The sequence below is a fragment of the Saccoglossus kowalevskii genome, chromosome 5 (assembly GCF_978046115.1).
Source record: "Saccoglossus kowalevskii chromosome 5, keSacKowa6.1, whole genome shotgun sequence".
Taxonomy (NCBI): Eukaryota; Metazoa; Hemichordata; class Enteropneusta; family Harrimaniidae; genus Saccoglossus; species Saccoglossus kowalevskii.
In genome coordinates, this window is record NC_140645.1 from 28,034,016 (window position 1) to 28,050,292 (window position 16,277).

Below are 16,277 nucleotides of genomic sequence, written 5' to 3' on the forward strand. Positions count from 1 at the left end.
AACCAAGCCTGATAGCAGAACAGCCATGCAGTGGGGGACCAGAAGGACCAGAAAGGTGGCGCCTGATAGAAATTGAGTGTTACAGATGTGGTGGACGGAGGTATATAAAGAGAAACTGTACCACCCCACCAAGCAGATACGCTGGAAATGCATCAAAACTAACCCCAGGGACCAGGGCTGGGTCGGAAATGCAGACAGGCCCAGGCAACCCCAACAGGCAGTAAAAATGGTGCAGAGAAGGAGGGGCAGGGTACACAGCAAGGGGAAAAGAAACTAGAGGAACCAGATACAGAGACCCCCCAAAATAGAAAGTAGACCCCTCCCTACTGTACATGACTATACTAGGGCGACAGGCGGGATATTTGCGGCAGACAAGGGAGGTGGATTGCAAAGATATTGTTAATAGATACTGGGGCATCAGAAACACTGCTGTCAAGAAAACAATATCAACGTATACATGTGGTGCAGAGACCTGCATTGGAAGTAGAAAAGATGCTAAAAGCCAGTATTATTGAACCAAGTTGTAGTTCCTAGACCTTAAACGATATTATTATGTACGGCAGAGATGTATATGAGAAGTTAGAGCGTTTGGAAAAAGTATTGGACAGATTGCTGGTAGCCGGGTTAAGACTCAAGCCAAAGAAATGTGACCTGTGCAGAACCAGTGTAATGTATTCGGGTCATATACATGTAGTGTCAAAAGATGGTGTAGCGACGGATCCAGACAAAGCGAGAGAACCATAAAGGAGTGGCCAACGCCAAAAAGTGTGAAGAATGTAAGAAGTTTCTTGGGGATGGCGTCCTACTACTGCCGGTATGTACAAGGATTTGCCAAAATAGCAGTACCTTTGCATAGATTAACGGAGAAAAATGAAGTGTTTAACTGGGATACAGAATGTGAGATTGCTTTCCAGGTATTAAAGGAGTGTCTGATGTCTGCCCCTGTACTAGCGTATCCACAGGAAACAGGAGAATATGTGCTGGATACAGACGCAAGTGAAACAGGTATTAGTGCTGTCTTATCACAGGTCCAGGATGAAAAGGAAAGGGTGATAAGGTATGGCAGCAGGTCGCTGAGTAAAGCGGAAAGGAATTATTGCATCACAAGGAAAGAATTACTGGTATTGGTGAATTTCGTGACAGTACGGTAGGAAATTCACCATCAGGACTGATCATGCAGCTCTAAGGTGGTTGTTGAGATTTAAGTGTCCAGGAGGAAAACTCGCCAGGTGGATTGAAGTCCTTGGGGAATCCGAGTATAAGGTTATAGGCCAAAGAAAATCCACGGGAAAACTGACGGGTTATAAGGAGACCATGTGGGAAATGTGGTTGGCAGGGGGAACATAGCGCTGTGATTTCCAGGGCCGGAGAGTATAGCAGTTCATTGCAGGATACTCCCACTTGCATGAGGGACACAGAAAAGGTGAATATGGGAAAAGGAATAGTGGACACCAGGATGGTGGAAGCGGAAATGGAGACCCAGGTACGGGCTGTCAGAATTCAACCTAAGGTGAGCGGTGATCAGATAAAGGAAGCCCAGACGGCTGATGCAGAAATAGGTCCAGTAAAGAGGGCGAAGGAATGCGGAATCAGACCAAAATGGAAAGAGATGTCACGGTTGGCGCCCGCCGTGAGAGTTAATTGGGGAAGCTGGAAGCAACTCGGAATAAAGAAAGGTCGAGAGTATGCGACGGTTGTGATGAAGACATTAGGAGAGATCAGATGAAAGTGAAAATTATGAACCAGTCAAAGTGCATTTTTGTGGAATCAGATGAGGAAGACATGAAATAGAACTGAACTATAAACTGTGAGTGAATAACCCTGTATGGGAAATTTGCACTGCCGTGAAAAATGTATTTACCTTTATTTGGGTGGCATATATATATTTCCATTTGGATTTAGTGTAACTAGAAATTTAAAAGTAGAAAACCCGCACTTGTGCGTGAAGAATAAACTACTCCATATTTAATTATTTTTGACGTATTCATGAAAACTAGTTTTTATTTTATTTGTGGCCAGAAAGATCTCAAACCACATTCCTACTGCTGGGCTGCAGACCAGCATTGGGAGTTTGGGGAGAGAGGTTAAAATTGACAAACAAAATGGCAGTCAAAAGTCAACTTGAGCTGTGACGTCTGTCCTTGATTTTGTGTACTATTTCGATTGAGAGGATAGACTTCAGATAATAATTACCACTAAATGTATAACCAATTTCAATTTTTCAAGATAATTTATGTCTGTGAAAAAATGCTATGAAATCAACCCCGGTGTGTTGAACTCAGGGGGGAATAATGTGACATAAATTGTAAGTGAAAAGTACACCCTGGCTGTGTGAAATAAAAGCGCACATGTTTGGATACTTTGCAACAACCCATTGCACATGTTTATTTTTAAGACTGCTGATACAGTCACTGGATTGTGTTGTCAGCAGAATTTGAGATACATACATCCTGTCTCTCCCTGTGGCATAATGGTATGTCTCAGACAGTGACATGGTGATTGTGAAATACCTTGGAATGTGCTGAGCCCAGTGTTGTTGGCAATGAAAATAAATATGACATCATTGACCCGAGTCTCCTACTTTAAATTGGTAGAGCTTGGATTAAGAGTGGTTTATTCCACTACCAAAATTGGCATCCTCTGTACACTGATTTGTCGACTATTTCGAGATAACCAATCATTTCGTTATATACATTTTATTATTTGCATGGCCATAAATTAGCTAGGGTATTTAAGTTGAGACATAAGGGAAAATCTTTAGTCAGGAAGGTGACCTGACTTGATCCTGTAACATCTTGTGATGCTGATTCCTGACTCCAGTGAGCTGTACCCTATACAGGGGTACATATGCAGACGTGCTGTGCAGTGATCCCTGCTGATCAACAGGAACCACCGAAGCTCACTGCCTGAACTACTCCCGTTGTACCAGTGCTACCAGTAGCAGCAGATAGCAGTGCAGTTGCCGATACTCCCTGGACACAGAGCACGAGTTTAAATTGTAGTGCAGCTGCTTCGCCAGTGTGCCAGATACGAAGGAACGCAACATTGCACATTGCTGTCCAATGGAGAGTGGAGTGTTCCCTGCAGCATCGATCAAGTCTCTAATTTATTTTATTTTACAGTGTATCCCCCTCCTTGCTGGTTCCAGTGACCAGCATCCCTGTTATTTGTTTATTAAAGTACAGGAAACCGTATATATTGTGTTGTGTTGATTTGTTATAATCGTTACTGGTATATTTCTTTCTCTGCACAGTCTCAGTTGTGGTGATATACATTCACCAAACGATCCCCACCCTGTGACAGCGGACGAGCTGAGAGGGAGGAGACTTATAAGATAAGCACGCTACCAAAGACAAAGACTATTAGACCGGTATTAAAGACAAACTCCCCGATCCTGAATACGGTGTAGCCCCATAAAGGCCCCCCCCCCGCATTTAACGTCACAATATGATGATCATTTTTATGGCTTAGTAGATATCAACGCGAGGGTAAGACCATGTAAGCAACAGTGTACACGTGGAAAGACGTGATATTCGACGTGAGATGCACGTGCAGGGTGAAATGACGGTGTGATGTGCATTGTATTTGGACGTAGTGCATTTGAGCGTCAAGGACAAAAAGACCTTGTGGTATGGAAGTAGTCACGGTATAAAGTGACCGTGTGGGACATAGAAATGCTGCGCTACAATGTAATCATGTGGTGCATTTGTTCGATTGCTCCAATTATCTCTAAAAAATAGCGTGTTAAACATGGTTCGTAAGTGAAACAAAAAATTTTTTCAACTAGATATTCAAAATTATACTTCAACTACGGTTGCTAGAAGTTCGATTATAATAGAATTGTTTACAAGTGTTATTTTTTCTAGAAGTTGACGCCCCAACGTCACTTGGTCGTATACACGGAAAAAGGAGAGAAATCGCAGAAATGTTAAACTGTTGTACATTTCCGCCCACCATACAAACTCACTCAAATACCTTGGAATTTATATAATCTTTTCCCCATATAATGTCAATGAGTTTTCAATTTCTTTTATATCGATGAGCAGTAACATCATTTGAAACTTCCGTCGTACAATAGGTCTAGAATATGGAACAGCATGTACATTGGAACATATCAATTTATCTTGTTATTTACTTGTTTTCTTTTATGACTTTATTTCTCTGTTGTTTTGTCACTTATATTGCCTCAGTTTTGTAGCTTGTCTCTCAAAAATTTCAGATATACCACAAAAAACAGATATACCACGATTCAACAAAACATTATTCCTAGTCATATCTACGTGACATATATAAATGTTCATCATAAAATAGTGTGCAGTTAACGGTTACTATTATAATTTGAACAACTGTACAGTTTAGGTATGTGAACACAATATTTATGAGTAACAAAAATGTGGAAAAAAAGAATACAATCACATTCATATTTTTCTAAATTGTACCATTTTTGCTACTTTTGCGTTTAATTCAAATGCACATGTACATACAAATTTCTACAGTATAGGTTGCAAAGAATATGGTACACAGAATTTGAATAAAAATGATTAGTCAGAAATTCGGCTATAGCACAATAAAAAATGACGAGTCAAACTCTATAAAGAAAACATCCAAATCATATAATAGTAATGGAAACGAAATCCCGGATCTTACAACTAATAATCACGTACAGTACATTTGCGCCATTAATCCCACTCTATACGTAAGCGTGAATACTGATCGTGAATTCAAAGCTCAGCGTCAGACCGATGCAAGTGTTGATAAATGGGTTCTGTGCCTACAGAGTAAATGAAGAAAGGCCAACAATGTAAAAACGCTAAATTATTTCTCAGGGTATATAAATACAATGGGTTCCATTAAAAGTCAACGTTTAAATGAACTTGGTTGTGTAAAACATAAAAAAACATATCTAACTTAATCGTATTTATTTTGTATTATTGTGTTATAAATGTTAATTGTCATGGTCAATATAGTTTGCATTTTTAACCTGTATAGCTTTCTGCTTTACTAAATAAGTTCGAATTTTGTTCTATGTTTGTTTATTTAAGAAAAGTTACAGTAAAATGCACAATCCATTAGCTAGCGTTTGGATATGTTATCACTTAAGAATTGTCCAAATAATTTGTATGCATTTGATGAAGTGTACTCACCTTGTTGCCGATTATTATGGAATGTCAGTAATTTTCAGAGTAAGTTGTACCCCACACATGAAAATAACCAGAATAAGCAGCTCATTGCTCCCTTACATGCAGAGTCCGCTATAACATTCTCGTTTCCTAATAATTAACGTTTGAATCACGTTTATAAAACAACATTTGAGCATATGAAAATGTAGGATGTAGTTTTTTTAGCCCCACAATAATCTGATTTACGACGGATATATGATATCATAGCAAAAAAAACGGTAAAAAAATAACACATTTCCCGCTTTGGATTTGTGTTCCACTGAAATAATCAGTAATCGTTTTGGTAAAAGTAATTACTCCTATTCGAGTAAATGTGAGATATTTCTCGTGAGAAAAAGTTAGGATGGGCATTCTCCTTATACCATCATACCGCAGATTTATTCACCTAACTTTCCTCATATATAAAATAACAACTTGGCTTTAAAGACAAGTGCCAAAACATTAAATCTTACATAGTATTAACACTTTTTAAAGAACTTAATTCCGGGTCAGCCCACGTTCACCAAAGACCCCCTTACTGTTGGGAATTCAGAAATGTGGTATGGGGGCGCGCTCCCATTAACGACTGCGCAAGCTGTGCGATGGCGGTGAGCACGGGATGGTTTTCCCTCTCTCTTAAGGGACGTCTGGGTGATCTCTCCCAGGAATATTTTAAATCTAAAAGCATTTTAGAACCATTTCTGAGCAAACCACCCCTAAATCAGCGCGTACGTGCCAATTTTTTCATTGTGGCCACTAATTGTATTCAAGTTTGAAAAGCGTCTGAAACATATTTCATATATGTTTATATAAGATATTCAAGACAAGCTTCAAACATGTCCCAAACATGCCTTAACTATGTCTAGTGAACACTTCATGTCTCTAAAGTCAGTCCGAAATTATGCTATTTTCAAACGAGCAAGTGTAAGAAACATATATGGGACGAACCTGAAGTATGTCGCAGACACAGAAAACAGACATGTTTCAATTTCAAACCTGTCTCAGACATAAATGACACTTGTTCTATTTTGGTAAGGGACAAGCAGGACGTTAAACTCGATTTTGACAAACTTAGAAAACATCGACGTAGACATAGAGTACTGAGGCACCAATAAATGATTTTGTGCAAGAAAGTAACAGGCATTTCATAGGCACTTTAACAATTTAGGATTGCTCACGTGAGACATCTTCTTATAGCTATTCTAATGGTATTTGCTGTACACTTAAAAAACAAAACACGAACAAAAAACAATAGTTTAAAATTGTTAAAAACAAACGTAAATATAATGAACAAAGGGCATGATTTATTATGACTTACCAATACCATCGATATTAAAGGTTTTGTTCAACCGAACGAGCACTGTGCTGTCTTGTTCAGCAACACAATAAAAGGATTTCCCAGTATACGTCGATGCTTCTGTGTAGCTGTATGTGAACATACTCGATATTATAGAGTTAAATGTGCCATTTCCGTTATCAATGATAACAGACATACCAACTTCTATGTCGTCTATTCGCAGGGATAGATTTGCAAATGGTCTTCCATTGAATGTTTTGCAAGTAACAGTATATGTTTCACCGTCTTTAAGCACGTCAGGGTTGCCAGCTATGTACAGTTCCATGTCAGTTACTTGCACTATTAATATAAATAAAATAAACGGCGTGTCATGGCACTATTCGTAAACAACAACTGGTTGCGAACTAATTACACATTTATCAACAGTGAATTATTCGTAACAACACTGTTAAATATGTTTATACAAGTGCTTTTTATAATATTATCACGTTCATATTGTGTATACATTATCTGAATTGTTTTCGAATGTTCTTATAGTGTATGACTTACCAATACCATCGATATTAAAGGTTTTGTTCAACCGAACGAGCACTGTGCTGTCTTGTTCAGCAACACAATAAAAGGATTTCCCAGTATACGTCGATGCTTCTGTGTAGCTGTATGTGAACATACTCGATATTATAGAGTTAAATGTGCCATTTCCGTTATCAATGATAACAGACATACCAACTTCTATGTCGTCTATTCGCAGGGATAGATTTGCAAATGGTCTTCCATTGAATGTTTTGCAAGTAACAGTATATGTTTCACCGTCTTTAAGCACGTCAGGGTTGCCAGCTATGTACAGTTCCATGTCAGTTACTTGCACTATTAATATAAATAAAATAAACGGCGTGTCATGGCACTATTCGTAAACAACAACTGGTTGCGAACTAATTACACATTTATCAACAGTGAATTATTCGTAACAACACTGTTAAATATGTTTATACAAGTGCTTTTTATAATATTATCACGTTCATATTGTGTATACATTATCTGAATTGTTTTCGAATGTTCTTATAGTGTAAGCATTTTCATATTATGTTTTTACGTATCTCCCTCATCTTGTACTGCTTACGTTCAACTATGTTGTGATTTTATGAATTCGCCCCAAAATATAATAATTCTGAAACGATATAAGTGTTTATTGGTTGTTATTCCACTTGGCTGTTCAGATTTTAGTCTCTATTAGAAAACACTAGATTAGAATAAACTAACGGATTTGTTGTAATAGCGAATAAACTTTGACCTACAATACACGTGGCTTATGTATACTCGTATGAGAAAATTACCTAGTTCAATTTGTTCGACTCTTGATGAATGGTCATGAATTTTTATATAGGTAAATCGTATTGTGTTACATTTTGAAATTAAACTCACCAAAACTCACGTGGGTTTTTTAAAAATGCTATCTGTAATCATATTGTCTGACGCATAGAGATTTTTTTTATTTGATGCATGATACAAATTTGAAACTTGTTTCGATATTACATTGTAAGGCCTCGGTTTAAGGACATGTCAAATCTGAAACAAAAACGTAAATTTAATATAGGGATAAAACACGTGAACAACGCCATAACCTAGGAGATGAGAAGAGAAATCATGGTAGAAATCCTGGTAGAGGTGATATGTTAAAAACAGGGGAGCTCGCTCATGCGCGTGCGGCAGACGGCCATATAGATTATCGCTGTTCACAAAAAAGCGTCTACCATAAGTCTTTTCGTTTTAGTGCGCGTTGTTATCGTTGCTTTGGACTTAATTCCCACCTCACTTTAAATAAAGTGAACGGTCTAGATTTGTACAAATAGCAAGAAGCCAACAATATGGATTGAGGTCAGATTCCTCGTCTTGAATGCATACTACTTTACTGGCTAAGAATATTAGTGGTAGTATTGCGAAGAAGTGTAGATCAGTACAGATCCAATGGCAGGCTCTGTAAGTATTGAAACAGTGTATCAGTAGTGTTTCATTAAGCCTGAAAACCACTATAATCAAAAAAGGGTGCAAGTAGTAGTGTACTATATATGCCTCTAATTTTAATATTACAAACATTTTAAAGTTTAATATTAGGACAAACATGTTGTTGCACATACGATCGCCATTAGTACTAAATGTATTTATTTATTCTTGGAGGGGGCTTAGAAAACCAGAGGTCGCTCAGCAACAAGTTGTGCACGGTAACACTACGTCACTATATAGCCATTGTGTTCAAGTTATTTCGAAATCGGTTAATGCAAAAAATAGAGATAGTTGAGTAAAGCAGTCACAAATTTCAAGGCAAGAATAATGGCCAATTCAGTTTTATGAAATATATTACAGTATTAATCATATGCTATTTATAAGGCTGCCCACTAAGAAAGACATTATTTGTAATTAAGTACTTGATATCAATGCAGGTTTACCAGGAAGAACCAGCAGCATGGCTTAGTACCTGGTAGCAATGATGGCCTCTTATGAAAACATGTTTTTATTTAGTGCTTACCTACTACTCTCAATGATGCACTGTCAGACTGTGACGGAGATGCAGTATTTGATCCGCAAAAATAATAACCTTCATCAATGAAGTCGACATCAGGTATAATCAAGTCATAGTTCGACCCAGAAATATCTACACTCCAATCTGAGTGAAGTGAGTCGATATAGCCCGTTCCAAGAGCCACAGATCCGCCATCAAATATAATAAATACTTTCTTGTTAATTACTCCGACAGTCCACCACGCTGCAGGCTGTTCAATGAAATTGGTCAGCTTACACGTCATAGTAACATTATCCCCTCGTATTACATCTTGAGATACCGGTTGAATAACTGATAAACCTGGAATAGTTAACGATATAACCAGGGAAAAAATGTACCGAATATTTCAAGTTCATCTAATAACGCAAAGAAATGTTTGTTTCAATTAATTAGAAATTTATTTATTCGTTCTAGTGTATTGTTGTAATAATGAATACACATAATCTATATACAGAATGATCGAACATCACAACGCCCTCAAACGACTTGGTTGGTATGGATATTATTAAATATGTTATTATGGATACATACGAGCGGAACACCGAATGGTTTACGGTCTCATGTACTATTCGATAATGCACAACGGGTAATACATATAACGGCGTGTGTGAATAAGATTAAATAGTACATAATAACGACAATACACAATAACGACGTATCACCTGATACGGTGCAATAGACGGCACACAACTCATCCAAGATCTGGGAAAGTAATCAATATTGTGATAAAAAGATTAACTCACCTAAGCATAGTTGAATCATCGATACCACTGTCAACAATAGGAATAGTTCGTAAGGCATCAGTGTGCCTCGAGTTATGGCAACCATTCTATGCCCACAATCTCGTTTATAATACTCGGTGCAATCTGCTTCCACTCTTAAAAATGTCCTATTAATTGGAATTCTCTCATATGAAGATTACTGCCACAAGAATGGCAATGATGACGGAATCCCAGGTGGATTCACACAATGTTATTTCACCAGAAATACGTATTCTGTGCAATGAACATGCGCAATAAACCTTTGTGTTGACTTAAATAGCTATGCACTGTGTGAACAATAATACATTAACCAAATAATATCGTCGTACATTAAAACATCAACAATTGACACTTATTTAGTTGTCATGAGAGCAGTGCGAGTATACATTTTAACAATAATACCATGCTAAAACTATATTTGACCTTTAAAATTCTGTCGTATGACACTCCGACCGATAGTGTATCAACGGGAGTGTGTACGAGGATACTTTTCTGTTAGTTCATATACTGTACTAAAGGAATGCATACATATCACAGACTGGCCGACCGAGGGCGCTGCGGGGTCTGATGCTAATAAACAACATGAAAACAACACTTGGTTAAGTTGTAGCATGAACAAGTAATTAATAAAAGTAATAAATAAGTTTTAGCATATTGTAAAGTTCGTGTTTATATGCTTATCGCGGCTACACATCAGGAATATTTTAATTTAATAATTGATATTAAAATATTAATATATTATCTGCATCATATAATACCAATAATGTGGGACTTTCATGTCCATTTTATTTATTAATTTTTATTCGATTGAATATTTCAGCTTATGTTAATACGGATTTATTATAATTCTAGCACGCTTATCGCCTGGTTTTGTTGCTCATTATTTATGTGATATTACGTTTTTCTTTACCTGCAAAAATGTGAAACTTACAGATTAGTGCCGTATATATATATATACATGTTCTGCAAAATGTTTCTGTCTCAGCATCGAACTACTGTTTAATGACCGGAGGACAACGGTTGCTTCAATACATTCTGAAATATTGGATAATGTCCCTCTGTCCGTTGGTTGATAAATAGAGAGAAATATTAGATAAGTGTAACTTTAATGAAAAAAGCCCCATAATTACAAGATATGAAGTAGGCGTTACGATTAATGGACAAAAGGACAAAAGTTATCCAACATTGCCAAATTAATAATTCTAAATGATTGCGGTCAATGTAACAAATAGCTCTGATACAAAAGCCCGATAAATTATGAGTGGAATTTAAATCCACAGACTGTATAAAAGTATTTTTGGAACAACAATATTGACTCTGACTACATTTGAAACAGTTTTGATATGTATACACACCAGGGTATTTTTGTACTATGATGACATTGCACCTTGACCCGCGTTATAATTGTAGTGTGACAAGCGTGGAATAATGCCAGTGCACCGGTTTCGAATATGTTAATAAGGACTAAAATGACTTGCTCAAAATGCCAATTGCTAACATAAATCTAACACGGAAATTGAAATTATATCTTCATGAAACTCAGCTAGACCGATGGTATTTTCGAATATCCGTATGCATGTACGTTCGTTTTTCTTCTTTGTGAGTTTGACAGTGAACGTTCGTCGGAGTCTCAGTCCAAAGGTGAGAAAAATAATATATTTTCTCTAGTGGATACATGGACACCTATATATTATGGAATCGCCTGACAAGTGTCTTCAACGGCATTTCTTTATACCAAATTGTACCATGGCACATCAACAAAATTGCACATAGAATTAAAGGTTAAGTTTTATTTGTATAATTACCTAACTGTTGTTTATACCGTAGAACGAGTAGTGTATGTCCCATGAGAAGTAGAAAATTGCTATAGACAAACTATTCATGCTATTTCGGGATGCTGATATGTGCTATGTGCTGATTTTTTATGTGTTTATGGGGCCCTGCTGAAGATAACTACTCATACAGGAAGTCAACCCCCACTTTTAACGTAGCGTAGGTTACAGGGCTAGCATGTCGGACAGTGACGCTCGTGTAAAATGGAGGCCAGTCACTGTATGCGCTCCATAGTGTGAAGACTGATTATAATGTGAACACGAATTAAAGAGAGCGGAGTTCACTTTTTGTAGCTACAACGTGATTGTGTTTTTAAATTATACTACTAAACCGTTCCACACGACAACTAATTATATGTATTTGTTTTTCATACAGCCGTCTTCAAATTGGAAAAGGCCGACGTACTTCACATTTGGGTGAAAACTTTTGTCTGTTTGAACTTGTTACTCTCCAATACATTTTATAATTTAATGAACATACATGTACATTGTCATAGCCGTTCCTTTTTGTTTTGTTTGCGTAGATGCCAACCTAGAGTGGAATATTACTTTTTGATCTCAAAATATTTTTTATGACTATAACTGAGTATGGTGAGTACACAAACTGCAATAATTTCTGGTGAGACCTTTACATGTAAGTATAATTGTACATGCATATAATAATTATATACCCTATATAACGAATATTTTTGTGAAATTCAGTCCCTCACGCCTTGGCTATTTATCGCCGATTTATCAATCAATTTATGCTATTATTCTGGCAAATAAGTCCGAGGTTTCGATAATTTTTTTTAATTATCCACATGAACATGGTCTCATTTCAAAATACCATCAATTACATAGAATAGAAAGTAACTGAAGTATTTTTATACAGTAAGTACAATATCACAACTGATGATCAGTTTAATATTGAAATAAGTGAAATTTAGTTGTAAAAATATTATTTGATAATATTTTTGTAGTGAGTTAGGGGGTTAAAATTTAGAACATTTCGCAGTTATTTCTAAAAAATAAGTACAAATAAATTGGTTCGTTTTCATTTGTATTAAACATCTAAACAAATTGATTAGAACTGATAACCTATGAACTAAATCACTATAATTACAGGTTTTGTGGCATATACAAGAAACTCACACAAACATATTTATAAGTTCCTATGATATATTACTGCCCGAATATGGGCGTTTGTGCCCGAGCGCAGGTGATCATTTGCCCGACGAGGCAATGCCGAAATCCAAAATGTTTAGAACAATATCAGCAAACTTTTTTTGTGTGGAGTCCGGTCAAACTCTGGCGGCAGCCATGTTTATTTTTATTATTTAAGTACGCTTACGCGTGTAATCATTCCATATTTGGAATTCGCATTTCCTAATATGGTAGAATGAAAACACCCCGCAATAATTACGGCATGCTGTAAATTATTGCATTACGGTGACAGCTGTATAATAAATGCGTCATATTCAACACGTGTATTATAATGGTATAGTTATATTTTCTTTACATAGATATCATGTAAGTAGATATTTCTTGAATGGCAATCTACATTAATACTGTATTTAAACCAAACTCTGCATATATTTTATTTGATTAATGGTTTGATTACTGTGCATGTATAATAATAAGTTTATTAAGAGGACAGCATTTTAACGTCACAAGTACATAAAAATCATACATTTTCACCATTCTTGAACAGGATCTCAGTGTGTGACACAATGAGATTGGCGGCTATTTTGTTTTAAAGAATCAAGTTACGGATTTATATATCTGACATGCCTGAGCAATGAAGTTTAACCTTCACACATTTATCATATCGAACATATCCACATCAAAATAAAAACTAGGCAAAATGGTCAACTTGCGTTAATATAATAATGATAACATTAAACGACGCTCTAGTAATGTGGTTTTTTGCGAACTTCATATATGAGGGCCGCGGTTTTAATTATAAACCGTCAATTTCTCAACGTTCATGTCCTACCATTATGATGGCAACACCCGAATAAAATGAACCCCATTCACATCTGATTGAGTACAAGTATACAGTGTTCCATCCCTACCGCTCTAATGTTTATAAATAACAAGGTCATTTGAGAATGGTGTCATTTCTAAAATATTTACATGTTTGTAAAATGTGTGTACAAAATACATTTATTGGATCATTCCTAGCAACGTTCAAATCTGTGCTGATTAAATCGTACATGATACACGCGATATTATCTTACCATAGAGCCATGTGATATGTACTTGACGGTTTAATTGTGTTTTGGGTTGAAGAAACAATATCAGGATGACACGCCGAGTAATCAAGCTGATTGCCGGTCATTTGCTTTGAAAAACGCTATCCCCAATAATCAGCAGAATAAGCGACTATTATTCCTATGGAAGAAGTTTCCGTCAGGGTAAGAAAGTACAACCTGAATTGCAATATTGATACACTGCCTAATGTTGCATGGTTTAAGCCTCTTGATTCACGTGTCATGTGATAACGTACCATTTCCTAAAACGCAAATCAATGAACTCTTACCTTCATGTTACCATGTTACCATGTTACTATTTAGGTGTATATAAGGTGTGCACATGTGCTGAACTGTTTTAATTTATTACTTTTGCAAAAATTATCTATCGTTTACTTGGTGTTTTTTTTGTTTTTTGTCAGAGTCAGAGGTTGAAAGATATATTTCTTGACGAAATAAGCATAATGATGACCATAACTCAACACACTACACAAACTCCATACAGCACACAGTAGTTATTTAGTTATGATAGCTGTTCAGCAATGTGTTGCCTGGTTTCTGTAATAATATACGCTTACGCTTCGGCATGGATGCTGCTCGATTAATTCGTTTGTGATTTCATTAATGAGATGCAGTAAACAAGGGTCAGACACGTGTATTAATGGTCAGTACCATAGTTGACAGAGCTAGGCGTATACTAATTGTCGTTTTCTGTACCCATAGTTCAGGTGGCGAACCTTACCATGGAATATCAGATGGTGATGTAATAAAGAAAATTCAAGCAGAATAACACAGCACAGCACCAGTAACATGTATTTATTTCGCCATTCATGATATTTTAAGCTAAAGTACATAGGGCGGATACAAATTAAAAAGGAACAATCGCAATCTATCTCAATGAGATAGATTCATAGCTTTTCTAATCTTTTTTTGTAGATATAACTTGATGTTTTCATGTTGGAGAGAAGATTCAAACAAACGACCGACATTCTCTACAATTGTCAAAACATTGAAAAGTTTAGTAGAAAATCAGGTGAGCCACATTTATAACTATAATATATAAATCTATATTGTGTATGCTATTCAAATAGTTAAATTTGTTACTGAAGCCCATGCATATAAGTTATATATTAACTTTATTTTTCAACTAATAACACAATAAGTTGTTTTCCTCCTGTTATATATTTATATGAGAACAAATTACAGCAAGTTATTTGTTATACAACCATCCAGTTTAATCCATTACAGATCTTTATTTGGTGTGATCGCGGACCATTTTCTCTGCAAAGTTGTAACAAGATAGTTAAATATATGACAATTGCTTTGTATTTTGCAGCATCGTTCTCTTCTCAAGAACCAACATTATGTGAATATCAATTGTGATAGAAAATAGGATGCTGTCATTGTAATTGAAAAGGACGACATTGTTGGTGATAATGCGTACAAGTTTTACATTATTATTCATTAGCAGCATTATATCAGCTTTTATTTCATAATACTGAATTTGTACGTGGTTTTACGTTCATAAATTATTTCGCAGAATATTTGAGGGATTAACGTAATATTACTAGCAACAAATTTAGATTCAAATTATTTACTAAGGGTTACATAATTAGAATGTGTGGCGCGTTACCTTAGGAATATTTTTCTCTCATGCTCCGCACGTAGATTGTAATATATTACAACATTGTAATATATCGCTTTCATAATAATTACGCAAACTCAAGTTATTAAATACAGGACACAATTCAAGTTGCGTTCGCGAACGATACAAAGTAGTATAGATTTGAAGAGTCGTTCAGAATTTAATAATAGTTAATACTCGTTGTATCCCCAAACTGTATCATTAAAACCACTATTTCGACCACTCCTGTGCCAGTAATCAGTGTTTGGGCGAACTGTGTTTTCAATAAGCGAGCGAGAAAAACATAACAATAGTATGCGGTCGTTTTCCGGTCGGAAATTAAGCGATAAGCGGTTGATTAAAAAGTGGGAAGTTGGGCGAAATGAGTACTGTAGTTCCAGTGATGTTAGCGTATTTCTAATTTAGTTTTAACTAAATATTTAATTACTCACTGTTTACTAATAGCTTGAACGTTTATGTGTCTTCACTTTCAAATGCACAACACCTCACCATGTTTCAAATTTTAAATAGGCAATGGATAAGGTCTTTCATAGTAGCACTTCTATGAGATTGACATACTAGAATGAATGGGTTCAATTATCAGTGTTCACTGATGGCGGCATTGACTGGCCCTCTAGAGTCTAGATAACGTCATGCAAATTGGACGTTTGCCGTCTACTTCACAGCCCGTTTTATACTCGATATTGAGGGTATTTCGCAGCACATACAAGTTGTTTTTTATCGCCAAAATTCATTCATAGATCTCAAATTTACGGAGTGTCAAAGTTATTTTGATTAAAAAATGTCAATGAT

The 16,277-nt window shown here is 36.1% G+C and overlaps 1 protein-coding gene across 1 annotated transcript; it reads right to left on the reverse strand.

Moving 5' to 3' along the window:
- Nucleotides 1-4,423: 4,423 nt before the first annotated feature.
- On the reverse strand, nucleotides 4,424-9,998 carry LOC144346064 (uncharacterized). Its single transcript, XM_085499293.1, has 6 exons — nucleotides 9,757-9,998; nucleotides 8,981-9,313; nucleotides 7,006-7,323; nucleotides 6,478-6,795; nucleotides 5,145-5,270; nucleotides 4,424-4,771 (listed from the first exon to the last, which is right to left on the reverse strand). Exons 1-5 carry the CDS (start codon nucleotides 9,839-9,841, stop codon nucleotides 5,179-5,181), a joined length of 1,146 nt encoding a protein of 381 aa, XP_085355419.1. The 5' UTR covers nucleotides 9,842-9,998; the 3' UTR covers nucleotides 4,424-4,771; nucleotides 5,145-5,178.
- Nucleotides 9,999-16,277: the final 6,279 nt, after the last annotated feature.

What these genes read in the sequence shown, in the direction of transcription:
- LOC144346064 (XM_085499293.1), bottom strand. Translation starts at nt 9,841, where the DNA reads ATGGTTGCCATAACTCGAGGCACACTGATGCCTTACGAACTATTCCTA. An exon ending in CTTTAATATCGATGGTATTG is followed by an intron (nt 6,796 to 7,005) that starts GTAAGTCATACA and finishes TTATATTAATAG; the next exon opens with TGCAAGTAACTGACATGGAA. An exon ending in CTTTAATATCGATGGTATTG is followed by an intron (nt 5,271 to 6,477) that starts GTAAGTCATAAT and finishes GTTAATTATTAG; the next exon opens with GAAACGAGAATGTTATAGCG.